Raw genomic sequence first — 22,966 nt, 5'->3', positions numbered from 1 at the left:
AAAAAAAAAAACCCCAAAAAAAACCCAAAACAAAACTTGCAGCCTCCTCTGGAAGAAAAAAACCAAACTGCAGCCTCCCCCTGGGGTGCTGGATGAAGAGCAAGTGACAGAGCTGGAGCCTGATTCAGCAAACCCACCCCACTGTGCTGTCCTTAAAGGAAATCTGGTCCCTTCCTGCCAGCCCCCCTGGAATTGAAGCTTCTACCCAAAGCATCTGTTTTCAGCCTCTCCTCCTGAGGAATTTCCATGGTGTGCCCAGATACAGAATAATTCACTGGAAATTCCTGTGCCAAGGCAGGTTTTCTCCACCAAACATCATCACTCACTGCTGATGGCCTCTGAGTGCTCTGACAGCACCTGGGATCCCCACCTGCTAAGCCCTGCCATAAATCCATGCTGAGGGATATTGTGGGAGCAGAGGCTGAGACACAGCACCACATTTACATCAATGTAAATCACATTTACATCAATGCTCAGGCTCTCTAGAACTGAACCATTTCCCTGCAGAAGCTCCCAGGGATGGACTCTGTGTGCCCCCAGCAGCGCAACAAACCATTATTCCTGTTTTTCCTCCTCCACAGCATTCCACTCTTTTTTATTTTCCACTGCTGACCTGCTCCAAAACCTGGAACAAATTTACCTGGCATCACCAGGCATGAAGAACATCAACACTTTGCTGATAACAGGAGCTGGAGAGGGGCTTTGAGAGGACAAGGGGAATGGCTTTAAATTGAAGGGGGGACATTTAGATGGGATATTGGGGAGGAATTGTTCCCTGTGAGGATGAGGAGGTGCTGGCACAGGTTTCCCAGGTTTTCCTGGATCCCTGGAAGTGTCCAAGCCCTGGGACAGTGAAAGGTGTCCCTGCCATGGCAGGGATGGAATGGGATGGGCTTTGAGGTCTCTTCCAAGCCAAACCCTTCTGTGTTTCTGCAGCTCTGACTCTCAGAAGGCACCAAGGACATCTGTGACAGGGCAGAATTGCACTGACTCCCTCCAGCTCTGTTTCACTTGGCAGCTTGTCAACCCCTGTCCACTCGTTTTTCTTCACAAAACCTCTTAAATGGGTGAGAGGAAGGTCACCGAGTACAGCAGGCAGAGCTCTGTGAAACCAGCTCAGGTCACAACACAGCTCTGCAGCTTTGCTCACAGCCAAAAACTCCCAAATCCTGCTCCCCTGCTGTCACCTGCAGGAGCCCACTCTGAGCAAGAGCTCAGAAACCTGCAGGGACAGGAGGGTTTTACAGACTGAACCTGCAGAATCCCCCAACAAGCCTTTTTTACCAGCTCCCCATCATTTCAGCAGGTTCCTGACACCACCCAGGAGCTGGGAATGCCACGGAGGGTGAGGGAGGGAGAATAAGAAAATCCGGGGATTTGTGACAGCTGTTTTATGGAGAGCCAGAGATCCAAACCTCGTCTGAGTTTGTTAACAGACAAATAATCATAAACATATCAGGTGGAAAGCAGAAAAAAAACGAGATACAAACACAAACTATGACCCAAATGTGCTAAAACTCCCCACTCAGCACCTGAACAGAAATTCCTGCATCCCAAACAGCGCCAGCTGTGCTTTAGGTACACAGAGATGTCTGAGGTTATGAAAGGTGCCAGCAAAGCAGGAATTGTTTTGCTCTGAGCTTGGGAGAATCCCTGCATGCCAGGAATACAGAGCTCAGCGATCCCTGGTTTGGGAGCACAGCAAAGCCATCACACACCTCGCCCACACCATTTTGTTCCTCGCATTATTTTCCTTCCCTTCTCCTCGCACGTTTCTGAGCTCACTCCGCGCCTTTCAGCTGTTCCATCCCCTGAGAAAACAAATGTTTCCAGCTGAATTCCCGGTGCTCGGCTGCTCCAGCACCCGCAGGTGATGTTTGCATCCCCAGCCTGCTTGTCCCACTCCATCCCCCTTTTCTCCCCGAGCACAAAGCAGGTAGGATTGCTCCATAAACACCTCCTTACCCACACCAACACTCCTCTAAAAACCCAAATTCCACCTACAACAAACCACCCAGAACTTCCCACTCTGATTAATGAAACCCACTCTGGTTTCATTAATCCCCCAGCAAAGCCAACGCCCCTCCAGGATGAGGAAAGCACGTTTTATCCACATTTAAATCTCTCCTAAACTACACCCAGTTTCCAGCTGAACGTCATTAGTTTTCATCAGAAGTTGCTTATTTTATTATTTATTTACAAGCCCCAACCACAACACGTGCAGAAGGTACGACTGTCATCCACTTAAAAAAAAAAAAAAATCCAATTCTCTGCGTCTTTATTTCTACTTTCCACGGGTTATAAAAATATTAGGGGGGGGAAAAAAATCTCAAAAAAAAAAAAAAAAGCTCGATAAGAACTGCCTTTTCTTTCAACTCAGCAGTGTCTACCCCATCTAAATCAGGCACAGACAGCTACACAGCTGAATACACAGAAAACCACTTCACGCTATGGAAATAAGCCACATGGAGAGGAGCCTCGCTGAAAAATCGGGGGAAAAACCCAGGAGACAGCCTTTCCCAATCAGAAATCCCTGTCCCATCCCACAGCAAATTCCCATTAACCCTTTTCACAAAGCCGCGAGTCAAGAGAAAAATAAAAACCCCGCGATGGGAGGCAGCAAAAAGCCGCGTGAAAGCCAATTAATAAATGGAAATAGAGGAGTTTAACAACACCAGCCTGGACCGCGGGAGAGTCCGTCCGCAGGCAGCGCTCACTCCGGAGGGGCTGGATGGGAACCGAGGGGAGAAAATCGCTTTAAAAGGCACAGCTCAGGTGCCAGCCCGTCCTGGGAGAGGGGCAGAGCCCGGGGAGCACAGCTGGGGGGGATGAGCGGGGATGCCCAGGGATGCGCAGGGATACCCAGGGATACCCAGGGATACCCAGGGATGCGCGGGGATGCGCGGGGATGAACAGGGATGTCCGAGGATGAACAGAGATGCCCAAGGATGAACAAGGATGTCCAGGGATACCCAGAGATGCGCGGGGATGAACAGGGATGTCCGAGGATGAGCAGGGATGTCCAGGGATATCCAGGGATGAACAGAGATGCCCAAGGATGAACAGGGATGCTCGAGGATGAGCAGGGATGCCCAAGGATGAGCAGGGATGCGTGGGCTACCCAAGGATGAACAGAGATGCCCAAGGATGAACAGGGATGCCCGAGGATGAGCAGGGATGCTCGAGGATGCGCGGGGATACCCAGGGATGCCCAAGGATGAGCAGGGATGCCGAAGGATGAGCAGGCATGTCCGAGGATGAGCAGGGATGCCCAAGGATGCCCGAAGATGCCCAGGGATACCCGAGGATGCGCGGGGAGCCAGCCGTGCCCCTGGCGCTGCCGCTGCTCCCGCATCCCCGGGCGCTCCGCGGTCCCGGCGCCGCCGCTGCCCCCGCCCGGCGCTGCCCCGGAGCCGCTCCGGGATGCGGTGCCGGGATGGGATGCGGTTCCCGGGATGGGATGCGGTCCCCGGGATGGGATGCGGTTCCCGGGATGGGATGCGGTCCCCGGGATGGGATGCGGTTCCCGGGATGGGATGCGGTGCCGGGATGGGATGCGGTTCCCGGGATGGGATGCGGTGCCGGGATGCGGCTCCCGGCACCCAGGGCCGGCCCGGCAGCGCCGCGCTCCCGCTCTCCCGGTCCGTGCCCGGCACAGCCGGGGGCTCCCGGCCGCCGCCGCACCTGCATCCCCGCCGCCCCCCGCTCCGCCCTCGCTCCCCGCTCACCTGCGGCGGCTCCGCGGGCCGCTGGCGGCGCGGCCGGGCCGGCCGGGCAGGCGCTGTGGGCCGGGGCGGCGGCTCCGGCAGGAAATTTCCCTTCGGCCGCCGCCTCCTCCCGCCGCCTCCTCCCGCCGCCTCCTCCCGCCGCCTCCTCCCGCCGCCGCTCCCGCTCCGAGCCCGGCGCCGGCCCCGCCGGCCCCGCGCCGCCTGGCGGGCACGGCCGGAACTGCAGCGGGAGGGACCGCGACAGGGACAGGGACAGCGACAGGGACAGCGACAGGGACAGGGACAGGGACAGGGACAGCGACAGGGACAGGGACAGGGACAGGGACAGGGACAGGGACAGGGACAGGGACAGCGACAGGGATAGGGATAGGGATAGGAACAGGGACAGCGACAGCGACAGGGATAGGAATAGGGACAGGGACAGGGATAGGGATAGGGACAGGGATAGGGACAGGGACAGGGATAGGGACAGGGACAGCGACAGGGACAGGGACAGGGACAGGGACAGGGATAGGGACAGGGACAGGGACAGCGACAGGGATAGGGATAGGGATAGGGACAGGGATAGGGACAGGGACAGGGATAGGGACAGGGACAGCGACAGCGACAGGGACAGGGATAGGGATAGGGACAGGGACAGGGACAGGGACAGGGATAGGGACAGGGATAGGGACAGGGACAGGGACAGGGACAGGGACAGGGACAGCGACAGGGATAGGGATAGGGACAGGGATAGGGATAGGGACAGGGGTAGGGACAGGGACAGGGACAGTGACAGCAAAGTGACAGGGACAGCACAGTGACAGTGACAGTGACAGGGACAGCAGTGACAGGGACAGCACCGCGCCCGGCACGCCCCGCTGTGCTGCGAGCGCCCGGCTCCGTCCCGAGTCCCCCCGAGCTGCTCCCAGTGCTCCCGGCTCTGGTGCTGCACCTGCCCGTGTCCCTGATGATCCTCCAGGTCATTTTCCAAACCCCCACACCCACGCACACAATATTTAGGTGCTCCAAAGGATGTCAGACAATTAGGGGGTGTAAAGAAAGACCCACCAGAAGGAAAAAAAAAAAAAATCAGACCATCTGTGAATGTTTGTGTCTTCTGCAGGAAACTTCATCAGGGCCTAATTGTGTCCCTTTGGCATCGTGTTGACAAGGAAAAAGTGATTTAGTGGGAGGCTGAACTTCCATGAGCAGTGGCAGTGGAAGTGGGCACAGCACCAGGGAGGAGCTGGGTTTTAATGAGCATTTTTGCAGATCAAATGGCTGCAAGTCAGGGATTTTCTCACTGAAAACCATTTGCAAGGAATTGGGTATTAATTTAAGTGAGTGTTTATAGCCAGGCAATAAAATAAATAGAATTATTATACCTGTTGGACAAAATGACCACATTTTCTATTAGTGCAGGAATTAAAGATACTATTAGGCTGTGTGGTCCTAAAATTAATTAGTCATGAGACAGAAATGGGAAGCCAAGTTGTACAATAAAGTTTTTAATATATTATTTGGTCTGAAGGGATTTGCTGGAGAGAAGGGAAATATCTAAATAAATTGTGCAGTTGTGAAAAGAACTTCATCCCACCTTCCACACTCAATGTCCAAAATTGATGATTATATTGATAATTTAGGCCCCAGCTCTGCCTCCTCCCAGTCTCATCCAGGGTGCTCCAAGGCCAGCTTTATGCCACTTGTGTTTTCCAGGATCCATCAACGAGCTGGAGCCAACAGCCTGGGGCTGATTTTTTGTTGGCTGCAGAGAATAGCTCAGGGTGATGCTCCCTGGTAGAGCTTCAGCCAGAAACCCAGATTTACAGTCCAGGAGTGGGGATCTGAAGGATGGAGTGTCTTGAAACCCAATTTCAGATCTCTGCAGACACGGTCTGAAGGGAATTTCTGCTGCTGAGAAAGGGGAGAGGATGAGAAACGAGGGATTTGTGGCCACTTAGCAACAATTTAATTCCCTTGACAGAAGGAAGACAGAAGCTGTACCAAAAATTAAATTTAAGAAAGTGGAAGGTTGCAATGCTGTGCAAAAATAAGATAACAACAAGCAGATGATTCCACATTTATCCCAATCCTGGGCTAATCCAATCCCCAACAGGGACTTTTCTTCCTCCACCTCCCAGGTGTCTTTTCCTCTCTCTCCATCACAAACCAAACCCCTCTCAGCAGTGGCAGCTCTTTGGCACCATTTCACCTTTGCTTCCAATTTTCCAGAGATGCTGCAGGGCCTCCCACAGCTCCTGCATCCGTTCCTTGCAAGGAATTATTCCAGCAGAATGGGTGGGATCTTCACCTGGAGCAATTCCAGGCACTCTGCTACAGAGAGGCATCTCTTCTTCCTCAATAAATGACAGGAAAAAAAGCAACGTTTTATTTTGGGTATTCCAACATGATAACGTTGGTGGCAGTTCAGTAAATTTGTCTCCTTGCTGGTGTAGAGGAACAAAAATTGCAAATTCCTGAAAAAAAAACCAAAAAACCAAACCAAACAAAACAAAACAAAACAAAACAAACAAACAAAAAAAAACCCCAGAAAATCAGCAGCAGACCCAGGATTTCTGTGGCTGCAAACACATCTCAGCCTCAAAGTACAGAAAAAGCTCTTCAAGGTAGGAAAAACTGGGCAAACTCAAGAAAATAAATTGTAGGAAAGAGGTAATATTTGAAGATCAGTCTTCTATTTGGGAGTTCCAACATGATGCCCTTGGCAGAGCAGGGTGGATCAGTCTTTTTGCTGATGTGCTGGAACAAAACTTGTAAATTCCTGAAAAAAAAATCAGGAAATCAGAGGCAGGACAGCAAAAAACTGACACAGACCTGTGATTTGTGATGCTGCAAACACATCTCAGCCTGAAAATACAAAAAAAAAAATAATAAAAAATATTCAAAGTGGGAATAATTGGGCAAAAGCATGAGGCTGTGTAATATTGCAGCAGTAGTTAATTTAATGACTTCAAAGGAGTATTTGTCAAAGGTTTTTCCATTTGGAATCTAAAATTAGGAGTCTGGAGGAATAGATTGAAGTGTTCAAACTTACATCTCTTTAGAATTGTTACAGAAATTGCAATAAGTGAAAGTTTGCTCTGCCTGCTCTTCTCTCCATCTCCACCTCAAGGGCTTGTTTTAAACACTCCACACCTTGAAAAAACTCCAAAGCCACATTTTATTAAAATAAAAATATGGCACAAGCTGTATTTTCCACTTCTTAAAATGCCAGGAGTGTTTTTTTCTCCTCTCACTCTTCAATAAACTGCACTTGACCACTCAGTTTCACTACTCAGTCATAAATTAAAACACTTTACCAGCAAACCACATCATTTTAAAGCTGTGCCATCTTTTAGGGTGTGTTAGGGAAATGCAGACAATGACTTCTGGAGTGGAAAAAAAGAAGGTGGGGGGGAGACATCTCTATAATATAAATATTTCATTTTAAAACCCTTTATTTTACTATAATGGCATGCAAACATCAAATATCTCCACAATATCAAGATTTTTCCCCTATTTTTTCTCCTATATTTTCCCCCTATTTCCCCCCCTATTTTTTCCTTATTTTTCTCCCCTATTTTTTCCTTATTTTTTTTCTATTTTTTCCCATATTTTTTCCCATATTTTTTCCCATATTTTTTCCTATTTTTCCCTATTTCCCCCTATTTTTTCCCTTATTTTTCTATATTTCCCCCCATTTTTTTCCTTATTTTTCCCCCAATTTTTTTTCCTTATTTTTTTCTCCTTTTTTTTTTTTCCCCATAATTTTTCCTATTTTTTCCCCTATTTTTTTCCCAGTTCCTGCTGGCTTCTGGGATGGGAGGATTGAGCTCCGAGGGGCTGGAGCTCATTATTAATTAATAATAATCATTAATATGAGCTCATATTGCAGCTGTCTGAGGGACAATATCCCAGCTGTGATCCCACTCCAACACCAGAGCTCAGATATCCACAACCATCCCATGAAGGAGATCTCAGCTGAGAAGTCCTGGGCATTTCCTGGCAAGAAATCCAGGAAACATTTCAAACCTGTTTGATTTGTCTCTCAAAAGACCTGTGGGAATATTAAAAAAAAAAAAAAAAAAAAAAGGGTCAGAGGGAAAGAAGAAATCAGAAGATGGAATTGTGCAAATCCACCCCTGCAGCACAGGCAGGGATCCATAAAAATGGTTTTCCAAGGAGTTGTTGCAATCATTTTGCAGATCAGTGCAGCTTCACATTGCTCAACCCCAGCTCCAATGAAATGATGATGCTTTATCCCATTTCCAGTCCAAAGGCACAAACAAATCCCTGTTTCCATCTGAATGCTGGCTGCAAAGTGCCAGAGGAAAAAAACAGATTTCATTCTTGATATGCTTTAATTTGCTTTAATTCCAATTTATCCATCCCAGAAAAGGGAGAGGCAACATTGGCAACACGTGGCTTGACCCTGTGTGGGATCCATGGACTGATCCTGCACATCCTGGAAGTTTGGGGAATATTTTTGGAGGCCAAACCAGCTGAGGGATGAAGCAGCTGAGCTCCTGTGCAATCAGAGATTAAAAATGAAAATGAGAAAAGGAGACACAGGGATGCACCACCAAGGTCAGGCCATGGAAAATCCCAAATATCAGCAGTGGACAAAGCATCAGACCACTGTAGGATATTTTTTTTCACCATATAAGAATGTGTTTGCAACATTAAAAACAGATGTGCATGAAAAGTTTGCATTTAAAGGCTTTTATTTTGTATTTTTGGCCCAAAGCACACTGATTTAAACAGGAGGGAAATACTCACATCATCAAGCTTTAACAATGATGGTAATTTCATGTAGCAAAGGATTGCAGGTCTCTGCTGCCCCCCTGTTCATAACAAATGAATCTGATTTTTCTCTTTGGTTGCTGAGTCAGGAGCAGGGGGCAGAGAGGGGAAGGTGCTGAGCAGGAAATATTTCCTCTGAGTCAGAGGAACCCAATCTCTTCTCCTTCCTCTCTCCAGATGAGGTGTGTCCTGTCAAACTGCAGCTTTAATTCCAGGTTTTATGATGTTCTTACAGATATCTGTGAGGGGAAGAAAAAAAAAAAAAAAAAAAAAAAAAGGACAAGGAATCACAAATCACAGTCTAGGCAGAGAATAAACCTCAAGGTGACAAGCAAGAAAAAAAGCAAATTATGGTCTCATTTACAGAGCAATTCCCTGAGCCACAGGAGGTTTTCAATGGTTTGAGCCATAACAATTTGAGCTGAGTCACCAAAAACTAAATATAATTGAGTCAGGTTGCAAGGAGGGGAACTCCAGGCTATTCACTGTGCTCTGCTGTTCAGTGTTTTCAAAGGGCTGGCTGCTCAATTCATCAAAATTGAAGGAGCTGAAAAATAATTCCCTGGAAGTTTTTACCAAGACAAACATCAGTTCTAAAATACTGAATGTTTAAACCATATTTCATAGGGGACAAGTGGCACTGCTGATGGCAGGAGGGAGGTTTTAGCTCAGTTTATTAAAGAATATCCTTGGATTATAAAGTCTTGGACTCTGTCCTTTGGAGAACAGAACTGTTGGGTTCATGAAGCTGGAGAGGTGGATCAGCCAAACAGAGCCTTCCCACCTTTCTGTGGTTAAACTTTAACTGGGCAGAAAATGAGGCAGGTTCCTTATTATTTTATACAAATTAGAAATTTCCCTTTATTCCTTGGAGCTCAAGTCAAAGCCTGACTGATTTCCATTATGTTAATGAAGCATTTTAATTTTTAGGAATAAAACTTACATATTTTTTAAATTTTATATATATATTTATTTATTTATTATAAATAATGACCTCAAAGATGTCATCAAAGTCTCAAGTAGTTTGGAAAATGAAACAAACATCACAAGACTATAAAAATAAAATCCACGGATTTCCAATCTAATTACTGCTTAAAAGTTCAAGATCAAAAAAATCATAAAACCTGAAAAATCTCAGTACAATAACTCTGCAATAAGTATTTTCCCAGGTGTTTACTCCTCCTGAGAAATTCTTGGTTGTTTCAAATCCATAAAAAATTCCAGAATCTCTCCCTGTCATCAGAGGACAAACAGGGAAGCTTCAGGACAGGAACTCCTCAGGTTGATCCAGCAGTGCTGTTGAAGCAGATTGTTCCCTAAAGGTTAATTAAAAAGCTCTGGATGACCCAGGAGCAGGATAATGACATTATAATTAATAGAAATAAAAGCTAATGGAATCTCTGTTACTCTACACTGACAATGAATTATTAATTTATGTTCCAGGTTTCAGGCCAAAATAATGGGGACTGAGTTTATCTCAAATTCTTGAAATTTGGCTTCAGTCTTTTCATTAAGCTATGGAGGTTCAGTTTGGAATTGTGCTCTTTGGTCATTGTTTAGGTCAGTTGGAGGTCAAAAAAATTGAATATATTCCCTTGGTTTATAGTCCAGAATAGATTTTTTCTAGAATTTCTCCCTGTATATATCCACTAATCCTCTGAAATTAAACCCTTCTCAAGGTATTTATTTTCTTCCTGACAGGAAGCAAAAGGGAAGGAGTTATTATGTGAAAATAAATTTAATTAGGAATTAGAGGTGTTTCTTAGAAAATAACCTATTGACAGTGGCTAGAACATCCTCACCCCACCAAAACCCACAACTAACACAATTTTAAAGAATTTAAGAGGTTTTCCAAAGGGATGCTTGGGTTGCTCCTTGGGCAAGCCGGGAATTTGAACATTTTACAACTTTATCATAAGATATTAGAGAGAGATTAGATTTGGACTGGCAGATCCCAGCCTGGCTGTCAGGATCTTGAGAGGACAGAGCGAGGGATTCAGAAGTGACCCAGGAGGGGCTGGCAAGGACGAACCCAGACTGGGACCTGGCTTTGGCAAGGACCATAAATCACCCAAGAACAATTCCAGCAGCCCCTGCCACGCTGCTTTGGCTGTCACCATGGTGACACCTCTTCCCCAGAGCAAAGTTCAACCATTTTACATTTTTATTACCACTGCTGTTTGCTTAAAGTTCACCAGGATGACTTTGCGCGCTCGGACGGCGCCGGGCAGGAATCACCTACATGGTGAAGGGGATTAAAGGGAACCAAATCCTCTGAACTGGGGGGAAAACCAAGATGCCATCCAGGAAGAAAAGCTGCATGTTTGGCTGCTCCTTCTGTGCCTGCGTGGGCTCCCTGGCGCTGATCTGCGTGGCGCTGGCCACGCCGCGCTGGGCCGGCAGCGAGCTGCGCTTCGCGCGCGCCGGCTCCAACCTCACCATCAGCCTCACCTACGGCCTCTTCAGGGGCACCTGTGAGCAGTTCGTGGATCTAGGGCTCCAGGTGCCCAAAAACACCTTCCAAGGTAAGTGCTGGCACTGCTGGAAGTGGGTCAGAGCATCCCAGATTGGTTGGGGTTGGGGGGAGCTGAAATCCCATCATAACCCGTGCAGGGACGCCTTCCACTGTCCCAGGCTGCTCCAGCCTCCAGCCTGGCCTTGGGCACCTGCAGGGATTCTCTGGGCACCCTGTGCCACTCCGTATATCTGATTTAAATCTACATCTCATATGTCAAAATTACTTAAAATATTCTAAGATGGATGCGTCTGTCAGCGGCACATGTGAGAAGATCTTAGGTTTGGGTTGGATTTTGGGAAGGATTTGCTTGGCCTTGGGCACTTCCAGGTATCCAAGAGCAGCCACAGCTTCTCTGGGCATTCCTTATATCTAATTTAAATCTACATATCATATGTCAAAATTAATTAAAATATTCTGAGATGGAGGCATCCGTCAGCGGCACATGTGAAATCTTAGGTTTGGGTTGGATTTTGGGAAGGATTTGCCCAGCCTTGGGCACTCCCAGGGATCCAAGAGCAGCCACAGCTTCTTTGAGCACCCTGTGCCAGTCCTTATTATTATTTGTTATCTAATTTAAAACCACATCTCATATTTCAAAATTACTTAAAATATTCTGAGATGGATATGTCCATCAGCAGCACGTGTGAGAAGATCTTAGGTTTGGGTTGGATATTGGGAAGGATTTTTTTGGCCTTGGACATTTCCAGGGATTCAGGAACAGCCACAGCTTCTCTGGGCACTCCTTATATCTAATTTAAATCCTCATCTCATATTTCAGAATTAATTAAAATATTCTGAGATGGATATGTCCGTCAGCAGCACGTGTGAGATCTTAGGTTTGGGTTGGATTTTGGGAAGGATTTGCTTGGCCTTGGGCACTTCCAGGGATCCAAGAGCAGCCACAGCCTCCTTTGGAAACCCAGTCCAGGGCATCCCCATCCTCACAGGGAGGAATTCCTTCCCAATATCCAAGCCAAACCTAAGATCTTCTCACTCATTCCCCTGACAGACGTATCCATCTCACAATATTTTAAGTGAGAACAAGAATTGAAGTGGGGGATTTAAGTGATATAAAATAAGACCCCCAAAAAGCACAGAAATTCAAAAATTTATCACCTGTGATCTTGGCCTGCACCTTGGAACAAGGGAAAAAAAACACAAAATGGGAACTTTCTGTCAAATTGACTTTGATTTTCAGAAGTTTGGTGAGGAACAGAAAAGCAACACTCACCATTTAATTAAGGGATTTACAAACCTAATTCACCTTCCAGTTTTTTTTTTTTTTGTTTTGGTTTTTGTTTTTTTTTTTTTTTTTTTAATTTCATGATGTTAATTTATTGTTTGGACTTTCAACATTTTGTCACCTACTAGTGAATTAGTTTTGATAGAGAAAGGTTTGAAGGTTGCTGCAGGAAAAGGAACAAAAGACACAAAACAGCACCCAAGGGCAGATAAACCTCAGAGCTCCTGCAAGGATCAAGGGTTTGCTCTTATTTGTCTGCCTTGCTGCCTCATCAAGCTCAGAGCAGTAATGCTGATGACTCACAAGAAAGGGAGAAAATCCACTTGAAAAATGCCATCAAAAACATGAGCAGGTCAAGTAATTTTGACAGATGAGATATGGATATAAATTAGATATCAGGACTGGCACAGGCTGCCCCTGGATCCCTGGCAGTGCCCAAGGCCAGGCTGGATGGGGTTGGACACTGGGACACTGAAGGTGTCCCTGCCATGGCAGGGGTGGCACTGGGGGGGATTTAAGGTCCCTCTGAACCCAAACCAATCTGGGATTTTAAGATGCTTTAAGAAATAATTTCATTTTTTGGTAGGCTGTTGTGAGATGTCCCAGCACAGCAGATCTAAACATCCAACTCATAAATGAGGCTCTTCCCCAGCCTAATTTATTCCTGCACCTGCAGAAACACCTGGATTCCCACGGTGCCAGAGCTGGGTTACACAAACCAGTGCCAGGTTTGACTGGGTTCCATCTCATTCATTTCTCACCAAACCCTGAGCACAGCAACATTCCCAGCAAGAGGTGGAGCATGGACTGGAGTCGTTATGTAACAAGTACAAAATCCCAAATCATTCCATCTTATCTCCTTGCAGCCACAGCAGATAATAAAGTGATGTTTAGTAGAGTAAACAATAATAAATAAAATCATTTCTATGTGGTTATAGCTGGCTGAGGCCCCACACCTTGAGCCTTGTGGGCAGCTCTGGCTGGTTTGAACTGGGCTCTGTGGGAAAGGTGGAATTGTCCCTGGGGCTGGTGGCAGGGGAGGATCCAGGCTGGCTCAGCCCAGGGACTGTGCCCTGCCTTTGGCTGAAACTGCTCCCACAGCCCAGCCCCAGGGACTGGGTGTTGCCACCAGGTCGATTTTAATTAGAATTCATTAATCAACCCACAACACTCTGGTGTCACTGAAGGCTTCAAGTCTCTGCACAGTCTGCATTGGTGGTGTTGGGTTTTCCTCTGCCAGATTTGTGATTTTGTGCTTCATCAAATGTTGAGAGAACATTTACAAAAAGTGATCTCAACTCTCCCCATCAGCTATTTAGGGATGAGCAAAACGAGTGAGCTTCTGCATTTGTGAGTTTCCTTCCTCAGCTGCTGAGAGAGAGTGATGCTTTATCAACAATCTAAATTTGGGTTTGCCCACATCCCTCACAGCAACATGAGAAGAAATGACTTAGAATTAATTTTTAGGCTTTATAATAAGCATGATTATCATTTTTTATATTATTTGCTAAAGAATTTGATAAGAAATCCTTCCCTGGCAGGGTGGGCAGGGATGGTACAGGTGCCCAGGTTTGCTGTGGCTGCCCCTGGATCCCTGGCAGTGCCCCAGCCCAGGCTGGACATTGGGGACAGTGGGAGGTGTCCCTGCCATGGCAGGGGTGGCACTGGGGGGGATTTAACGTCCCTTCCCACCCACACTGCTCTGTTCTATCATTCTATTCCATACATAACTGAAATAGGAGAATACTCCCTAGAATTCCATACATTCTCTCTTTATATTCCTGTCCACCCAAGACAGGAGATGCATTTCCTGTGCTGATATCCTGAAATAAATGGATTTCCAGTGCTATGGAGGAGCAAAGTGCTTTCTCCATTCCAACATTTCAGACAATCAGCAAGAGGAGTTGTAAACATCCCTTTAAATCAGAGCAGGATTTGAAAGCAGCTGTGCCCTGCCTGGGGCTCTGCTGAGCACCCCACGTGCATTTCTCAAGTGGCACTGTCATATTTGGGTGTGGGAAAAGGAGGACAATCCCTGAAGGGCAAATCAAAGTCGAGAATTTGGGGATTATTTTCAGCAATAGCCCAGGCTGACTTTTATCAGTGGCTGTTCAAAAGCAGATCATCAACAACCTTTACAAAAACAAACAAACAACTTATTTCTCTAGAAACCAAAACATCCAAAGCAATTTCCAAGATGAAAGGCAAAGGAATCATGTCTGGCATTGGAGTGCCCAGCCAGGGTGGCTCTTTCCAGCCTTAGCAGAGCAATAAATCACTGCAGCCACTCCTCAGGCTCTGGGGATGGCAAAATGCAAAAGTTATTTAATAACCAGGCTCCTCAGAGCCTTCCTGAGCTGTCTGAATTCTTTGTCTTAGAGAGGAACCAGCTATGAGTAAAATGTCTGCCAGAGAAGGTTTGGTCATGGCTTTGCCTGGTCCAAGTCAAACACCAAGAGGTTGAGCCAGGCTTAGGCAGAGCCACGCCCAGAGTCTGGAATGTCAGGATTTATCCACTGCTGGCAAAGCCACACCACCCAAGGAAGCATTTCCAACTGTACACAGCACACAGGAATTATTTCACTTTCTAACTCCCGAAAATAAATGACCAAAGCTTGGAAATTGCTGGAATTCATTCCTGTCCCCATCAGTTTCCAGGGATCTCCTGAAAATAGGAAGCTCTGTTGAACTCTCCTCTGGATTTTTTGTTTGTTTGGGCTTTTTTCAGTGATTAATTCTTGATGTGTCATGGGTGATTGTAGAGCTGGAAAAGATGCTGGGGAGGCTAAGCTCAGTGAAAGCCTGGGAAATTCTACCCAAACATGTCAGGATAAAGGATGAAAACTAAAAGAAGATAGAGGAAATTAAGGAGAAATCTGACCAAACCCTCTTTTCTTTCTAGAATTATTGTTTTACACAGATCCGGAGGTTTTACACAGATCCAGCTGCAGGTTACCACTCAAAATATTTGAGTTTGATCCCACTCAAATAGATCAGCTGCTGGAGATTCCTTCTGTTTGCACAGACTGCTTTATTTAGGGATTAAAAAAAAAAATCAGCTGCCCTGAAAAGAGCATTTTCTTTCAAGCCCTCAGCCTTGTGCTGCTGCAGACAGGGCTGGGACAGCTGGAGCTGCCAAAGTGCCACCCCTAAACTGCAGCTCAGTGTCAGAGACAAACAGGATCAATTAGGGGGAGCAGGAGGTGTAGCCAGGCAGTTGTGGATGTTCTGAGAGATAAAATTAGTCGAGGCTGCCAGAGGGGAAATTACACAACGTGTCTGATTTGGCTCCAGACTGATTTCTGCTCCCAGGAATGGATCACAGGTGATGGCCAGGCTGCAAGGCTGCCTCAGCCCAGTGCAGGCACAACTGCTCACTTCCATTTCGTTGAGTGATATCCCCTGGATGCCCTGCTTTCCTTTTCTTCCAGGAAAATTGCTTAAATTTACAGCTAATTTCCATAACACATCCTTAGCTGCCAGTGCCTCAAGCAGAAATTAACTTGTACTGCAGTATTAGATAAAATGGGAGAGGAATTCTCCTTTTCATTCCTTGCCAACAGCTCTTTTTATTATGTTTATTCCTCTTTATGGGGTTTTTACTCTTTGTTTTTCTCTTTGCTGTGATTTCTCCCAGTCATGCACTACCTGAATATTTTGCAATAATGGCTCTGTTCAAGAACAGCACACAAAGGGAATTTTCCTACAGAAATCTGTCTCTCACAACATTGATTTGAACAGAGCTCCAAAACATTGTCATTGTATTTGTTACAACATAAAGCACATTATAGCTGCCTTTCAATAAATTGAGAAAAAATTTTGGGGGAAAATAATATTGGATAAAATAATTCACCTCAACAAAACAACACATTGAGGGTATCACATTTGGAGTTCTCTTGTTACCAGCAACTTATCAAGGAACTGGGAGGATTTAGGCAAAAATTGGTGACAGATCTGAAGGGTTTGATCACAAGAGCCATGGAATTACAGCAGGGAATGATCTGGGACCATGTGCCCACAAATCCAGTCCAGCCCTGGTGGGAAACAGCAGGAGCTCCTTTATTTTAAAGAAAGGAGCCAGTCCTGCCTCACCAAGTTTTTCCTGCAGAGCAGAGACAGATCCAGTCAGGAGATGAGCTCAACCACCCTCACCTGCCCATGGATGACCACACTCAGATTTATTTGTCCTGCAAAAGCACCTGGTCCAGGCAGCAGATTTATGAGCTTTGGGAAGGTTTTCCCCATCAAATTTATTGCATGTGAGGCACCGCTGCTATTTTAAAAGGAAATACAACTGGAGCAGAGTTTTAAATTGGAGCAGAGTTTTAAATAGGCGTTTGTGGAGGTGACCAGACAAAGGAACACTCAGATTTCTGATCCAGTTTAGGCAGAAAATTCCTGTCTGGCCTCATCCAGAGGCAATTTTTACAGAAGTAGTAAGGAACAGTTTACTACCCAGTTAACTGCAGGATTAGCAGCAAGAATTTATTTCAGCCAGGTACCTTCACCCCATGTGGGATTTGGGTTCCTTGCTGTGTCCAAACCTCCTGCACTTTCTCCATCCCAATCCCTTCAGATCAGCCAAACCTCTGCTCATTGGCTTTTAACTACAGCCCTGGCAGAAAGTCACAAGGCTTTCCAAAGCCACCAGACTGGGCAGGGCAGGTTATCACAGAATCATGGAATATCAGTGCTGGAAAAGCTCTCCAGGGTAACTGGAGCAGTCCCCAAGTGCCACAGCCACCCTTAGCACATTTCCAGGGATGGTGACTCCCTGTTCCAATGCCTGACCACCCTTTTGCTGAGAGCAAACTTCCCCAAATCTCCAGTCTAACCCCCTCTGGCACAAGCTGGAGCTGTCTCCTTGGTGCCTTTTTTACTTAAAAACATTGGGAATAAAAGCAGATATAATTAATGAAGGGCTTTCAGGGACACTGGGGCCAGACAAAGCCTCCCCAGGGGCTGCACCCAAAATGAAAGATAACCACGAGTTTTTCAGACATTGATAAGTTTGGTCCATTTGGGGTTAATCCTCCAATTGCAGCTTCAGGTAATGAAGTCATTTACCCCCTGTTTGCTCCCCCATAACTCACTTTCATTTATAATTTCCTAGCCCTGAGGCTGTAGGGTGTCCTTGAGTTTCAAACCTAGGAGGGATTGTTTTGTCTGACTGAAATACAGAGTTTCTATAGGATTTTCTACAGGAGTTTCTATAGAGTTTCTATAGAGTTTCCATAGGAGTTTCTATAGAGTTCATCTAGAGTGTCTACAGAGTTTCTATGGGGGTTCTACAGAGTTTCTATAAAGTTTCTATACAGTTTCTCTACTTTCCATAGAGTTTCTATAGGAGTTTCTATTTAGTTTCTGTGCAGTTTCTATAGAGTTTCTATACAGTTTCTATTGGAGTTTCTATTGGAATTTCTATTGGAATTTCTATTGGAGTTTCCACAGGAGTTTTCATGGGAGTTTCTATGGGAGTTTCTGCAGAGTTTCCATAGGAGTTTCTATAGGAGTTCCTATAGAGTTTCTATAGAGTTAATATAGAGTTAACATAGAGTTTCTATAGAAGTTTCTAGAGGAGTGTTCATAGGATTTTCTATAGAGTTTCTATAGAGTTTCCATAGGAGTTTCTATAGAGTTCATCTAGAGTGTCTCTAGAGTTTCTATGGGGTTTCTACAGAGTTTTTATAGGAGTTTCTATTACAGCTTCCATACAGTTTCTATAGTTTCCGTAAAGTTTCTATAGGAGTTTCTGTAGAGTTTCTATAGTTTCTATAGGGGTTTCTATAAAGTTTCTATAGGAGTTTCCATAGAGTTTTCATAAAGTTTCTATAGGAGTTTCTATAGGAGTTTTTATACAGTTTCTATAGGAGTTTCCATACAGTTTCTATCCAGTTTCTACCAAGTTCCCATCCAGTTTCCATCCAATTTCCATACAGTTTTCATAGAGTTTCCATCCAGTTTCCATACAGTTTCCATAGAGTTTCCATCCAGTTTCCATAGAGTTTCCATAGAGTTTCCATCCAGTTTCCATCCAGTTTCCACCGTTTCCATCCAGTTTCCATCCAGTTTCCACCCAGTTTCCATCCAGTTTCCATAGAGTTTCCATCCAGTTTCCATCCAGTTTCCATCGTTTCCATCCAGTTTCCATAGAGTTTCCATCCAGTTTCCGTAGACAGTTTCCATCCAGTTCCCATCCAGTTTCCATCGTTTCCATCGTTTCCATACACTTTCCATAGAGTTTCCATCCAGTTTCCATACACTTTCCATAGTTTCCATCCAGTTTCCATAGAGTTTCCATCCAGTTTCCATCCAGTTTCCATAGAGTTTCCATCCAGTTTCCATCCAGTTTCCATAGAGTTTCCATAGAGTTTCCATAGAGTTTCCATACAGTTTCCATCCAGTTCCCATCCAGTTTCCACCCAGTTTCCATAGAGTTTCCATAGAGTTTCCATAGAGTTTCCATCCAGTTTCCACCCAGTTTCCACCCAGTTTCCACCCAGTTTCCATCCAGTTCCCATCCAGTTCCCATCCAGTTCCCACCCAGTTCCCACCCAGTTCCTGCACTGAAGCAGGGCAGGGTTTGCAGCCCCTGAGCTCACCCCTGTCCCCGTCCCTGCTGTGTTCCAGTCTCTGATGCCCTGAGCAGCAGCAGCAGCAGCAGCAGCAGGAGCCTGAACGTCGCCACCATCGTGCTGCTGGTGCTGGCCCTGCTCAGCTCCCTGCTCAGCTCTGCCTTCACCTGCACCAACGCTGTCAGCAACCCCTACCAGACATTCCTGGGACCCGTGGGAGTCTACACCTGGAATTCTGTGTGTGGTGAGTGGTGGCGAATTCCTGAAATTCTGATTTTTTATATGGAGCTGCAACAAGGGGCACCTGGAAATGCATTCTGGGCTTGCTTTTTAACTCTGCCTGCTGGCACACCTGAAAACCAGCTTTTAAATTGGATTAAAACACGGTATATAATAAAATAATAGATTTTATTATTATAAATATATATATTTAATATGTATTATATTTATGTTCTATATTATATTATATATTTATATTTTTATATATTATTTATATTTCTAGATACTATATGTATATGTATATGTATATGTATATGTATATGTATATGTATATGTATATGTATATGTATATGTATATGTATATGTATATGTATATGTATATTTATATTTATATTTATATTTATATTTATATTTATATTTATATTTATATTTATATTTTAATATCTGTTATATAATATATATAATATTAATAAAATAATATAAACGTTATGTTATAAAATACTATTTATATGATAATATTTATAGGGAGGTGGCAATTTGAAGGTGCGAGCCCTGGCAAAAATTATTTCCCTTTTTAAAAAAGAAAAATAAGCTTAAAATAAGTGAAAAATAAGTTTCAGCATTCCTTAAAACATGAAAAAAAAAAAAAAAAAAAAGGAGATGCCGAGTCATTGAGAGCTGTGAACCTGTCCCACATTCCTGCTTGGACTGAGCCTGGCTGCTCCCAACCTTCCCTGACTGCAGCTCTCACACTCAGTCAGTCTCCAGAGAATTTGGTGTTCCTCTAATAATGGGTTTGCACTTGAATCATTTCCTTTTAAGACATCTGATTACAGAGTACTTCAGCACGGGTGTTTTATCCTTCAAAAGGTTTTCAGGTCCTGGGGACAAAACCAGACCTTGGTGGGAAGGGAACAGTGCAGAACATTTAATTATTACAAGTGCAGGTGGAGGTGTGAAAATCACCCATTTTTTAACCCAGATGTTTTAACAACAGCTGTGAAACACAGTAAAAAAAGGGAGCAAAAGCTGAATTAGACAATTATTCCCTTCTGAGACAGCAGATCATTGTCTCATCCCATGGGAAGGTTTTTCCTCAGCCCAACACCTGAACCTGCAAGCTCTGACTGAAACAAAAGCTGAAATTTGGGCTGGCCAAAATAAATATTGGGGTGAAAATAAATTTTTGTGTTGGCTGAGGGCTGTGGTTACTTTTAACAGCCCTGCAAGTGCTGTGACATGGAAGTTTATTTTGCTGTGGGTGCATTTTTGTGGAAAATCATGCATCATTTAATGTGGGAGGTCATCTTGGAGGTTCCTAATTCTCCTGAATAAAAAATGAAGCTGTTTCAGCATGAGCTGGGGTGAGGTGCCTGGAGAGAGGGAATGGAAATGTTCCACAAAGTTCAGAGATTACAGCTCTGTTGGCACGAGGAAAGCAGAGATCCAACAGCAATATTCAGCTAAATGTCAAAGGAACTGAACTTTACATTTGGGAGACTTTAGGAAATAGACCCAGATCCAATAAGACATCACATTCTGGCTTATGCCAGACATGCAATAATTCAAAGTTGTAAAGAAAAGGAGTTTTTCAAGTCTAAGCTCCTGGGCCAACCCTGGGCACAGACCAGGCTGCTCAGGGCTTTATCCAGCTGTGATATCTAACCAGCTGTGATATCTATCCAGCTGTGATATCTATCCAGCTGTGCTATTTTATCCAGCTCTTCTTGTTTTATCCAACTGTGAGACCACTCATCCATGAATTTGGGCTCATATCAAACAGACACAAATCACCAAAGGTTTGAATACATGATACTCATCAGAACTAAATTAAATAAAAAACAGTTGAATTAAATGGCCTTATCTAAGAATAATCAGTGAGAATCTAATAATTTTAGATAATATCATTGCCCATATCAAAACACCTGTCAGATACTATTGGGTCTGGCAAAAATTCTTGAAGTATCCTCAGAGTTTACTTTAATTACTAATAATAGATAAGTATTAAACATTCCCAAGCATGGAAAAAAAAAAAAAAAATCAAGCTATTTTCAGGATAAATTTCAAGATTAAAAAAAAAAAATCAAAAATTTTCAAGATAAATTGATTAAAACCCCTGGACTAGGAGAAGGTTTAAAGCAGATTATAATGAATTACATGAATAGCACTACAGCTCCTACTCTAAAATGTGTATTTTCATTTTCCAGGAGTCCTCATCCTCCTAGCCATGATCCTTTTCCCTGTGAACGTGGAAGGGAGCAGGCTGCCTGTAGATCTGGTCCCTGGAGGATGTTCCACCCAGGTGGAGACACACCTTGGATCCAAGCACAGCTATGGATATTCCTACTGGATCATGCTGCTCATCCTTCTCCTGAACATTGCTTCTCTCACCATCATCTACTTCTACGACCACGCCACGTATTCCAAGAAGAAAGAGCAGGAGAGACCCATTGAAAACGCACCAAAGGATGTAATTCTGTTTTAAGGACACCTTGGAAAAGGGGGAGTGAAGGAAGATGATTTAAATGTGGACAGCAAATTTCTGTTTGCTCTGAGCCGTGGGCACACTTCAATTCCCGTTTTGTTTTGAGGACACAAAAGCAGTTTTGGTTTCAGCTGAGCAGGAAGATCAAAGCCATTGGAGTGGGGTTTGGGAGCTCCAGGATCCCTTGGGATGAGCAGAAATGGTCCCTGAGCTGCTGCTGCTCCGTTCCCTCCCTGCTCTGCTCAGGGATCTCCTGTGGCCAAAATCCCAGAGCACAGGGCTGGAGCCCCCCTGATGCAGGGATGGCACAGGGGGAGCATCCAGGGGGATGTCACAGCCTGTGGAGGTGGCACCTGGGGACACAGGTGGCCTTGGCACTGGGGAACGCTTGGACTCGCTGGATTTCCCAACCTGGGTGATTCAACAGTTCCATGAGAGCAGAGAACAGTGAATAATAACGAATAATAATGAATAACCCAGAGTTATTCATGCACAGAAAATGCTGTGAGCTCTGCCAGGAGCAAAGGGCAGGGCCCAGCCCCTGCACACAGGGCCCCAGCTGGGTCACCAGGCAGGGTTCCTGCCCAGGGCCACCCCTTTGCCAGCCTGAGGAGGATTTTGTGTGCTCACAGGGACACACGAGTGCAGAGCTGGGGAGCTCCCTCCCCATTCCTGCCAGCACTGGGACCTTGGGGCAGATCCAAAGTGCAAAATCCTGCTCAGAGCACGTGTTCCCCACTCTGGTCAGCACTCCTGCTCCTTTGCCCTCACTCTGCAGCCAGGAGAGACTTTTTTATTCCTTTAAAAAGGAAAAAAAAAAAACCTTCCTTTTCCTTCCCAGTGTGATTTTTCAGTCGTGCTCCATATCTGTGACACAAGAGGTGCTCGTGGAGATAAAAAGCATTTTGAAGAGGGGATGAGGAGATACAAGAGGTGAATCCTCACTATTTATGTCAGAAAAATAAAGTTTGGAGATGAAAGCTGCCTGCACTTTGTGCAGCTGTGCTCTTTCAAAGCAGAGGGATTTTCCATCCCACTTAAAAGGGTGATGAGGGCAGAGTGGGAAATAAAATAAAAATAAAAGGGGGTTTCTAAGCCTTGAGGGGTGGCACAGGTCAATAAAACCAGGGCTGATCTTTGCTCTGTGTGCCTGCAAGTGCCTGGGAGGGCTGCAAATGTTATGGTGGAGCCAAACATTTTCCAGTTTTGCTTTGGCTGCAAAAAATTTTCACACTTCCAGCATTCACTTGTCAGTGCTGGGCCCAGCCAGCATCCACCACACAGCACAGCTCTGCTCAGAGTGAGCTGCTGGAGGGATGGAGCTGGAAAAATGCAGGAGGAGCAGGAATTCCAGTTGTGGAGAGCTCAGAGCGTGAGCTCTATATAGAGATATATATATAGATAATATAATAA

The 22,966-nt window shown here is 45.2% G+C and overlaps 2 protein-coding genes across 2 annotated transcripts in view; one reads left to right on the top strand and one right to left on the bottom strand.

The window, feature by feature from the left end:
• The window catches only part of PTPRE (protein tyrosine phosphatase receptor type E), an 89,556-nt gene extending 85,723 nt beyond the window's left edge, over nucleotides 1-3,833 (bottom strand). Inside the window, exon 1 of the mRNA XM_056495159.1 lies at nucleotides 3,729-3,833. The gene's annotated coding sequence lies outside the window, so the exon portion shown is untranslated. The remainder of the gene's footprint in view (nucleotides 1-3,728) is intronic.
• Nucleotides 3,834-10,684: 6,851 nt separating this feature from the next.
• Nucleotides 10,685-22,692, top strand: CLRN3 (clarin 3). Its single transcript, XM_056495395.1, has 3 exons — nucleotides 10,685-11,038; nucleotides 18,905-19,093; nucleotides 21,276-22,692. Exons 1-3 carry the CDS (start codon nucleotides 10,810-10,812, stop codon nucleotides 21,551-21,553), a joined length of 696 nt encoding a protein of 231 aa, XP_056351370.1. The 5' UTR covers nucleotides 10,685-10,809; the 3' UTR covers nucleotides 21,554-22,692.
• The last annotated feature ends 274 nt before the right edge of the window (nucleotides 22,693-22,966 follow it).

This window comes from Oenanthe melanoleuca, chromosome 6 (genome assembly GCF_029582105.1).
Source record: "Oenanthe melanoleuca isolate GR-GAL-2019-014 chromosome 6, OMel1.0, whole genome shotgun sequence".
Classification (NCBI taxonomy): Eukaryota; Metazoa; Chordata; class Aves; order Passeriformes; family Muscicapidae; genus Oenanthe; species Oenanthe melanoleuca.
The sequence above is the reverse complement of the archived record's forward strand: the minus strand, read 5'-3'. Positions and strand labels throughout refer to the sequence as shown.

Excerpts from the sequence above, each read along its gene's own strand:
- CLRN3 (XM_056495395.1), top strand. The coding sequence starts at position 10,810 with ATGCCATCCAGGAAGAAAAGCTGCATGTTTGGCTGCTCCTTCTGTGCC. Across the intron at positions 11,039-18,904 it reads GCCCAAAAACACCTTCCAAG|TCTCTGATGCCCTGAGCAGC; the intron begins GTAAGTGCTGGC and ends GCTGTGTTCCAG. Across the intron at positions 19,094-21,275 it reads CACCTGGAATTCTGTGTGTG|GAGTCCTCATCCTCCTAGCC; the intron begins GTGAGTGGTGGC and ends TTCATTTTCCAG.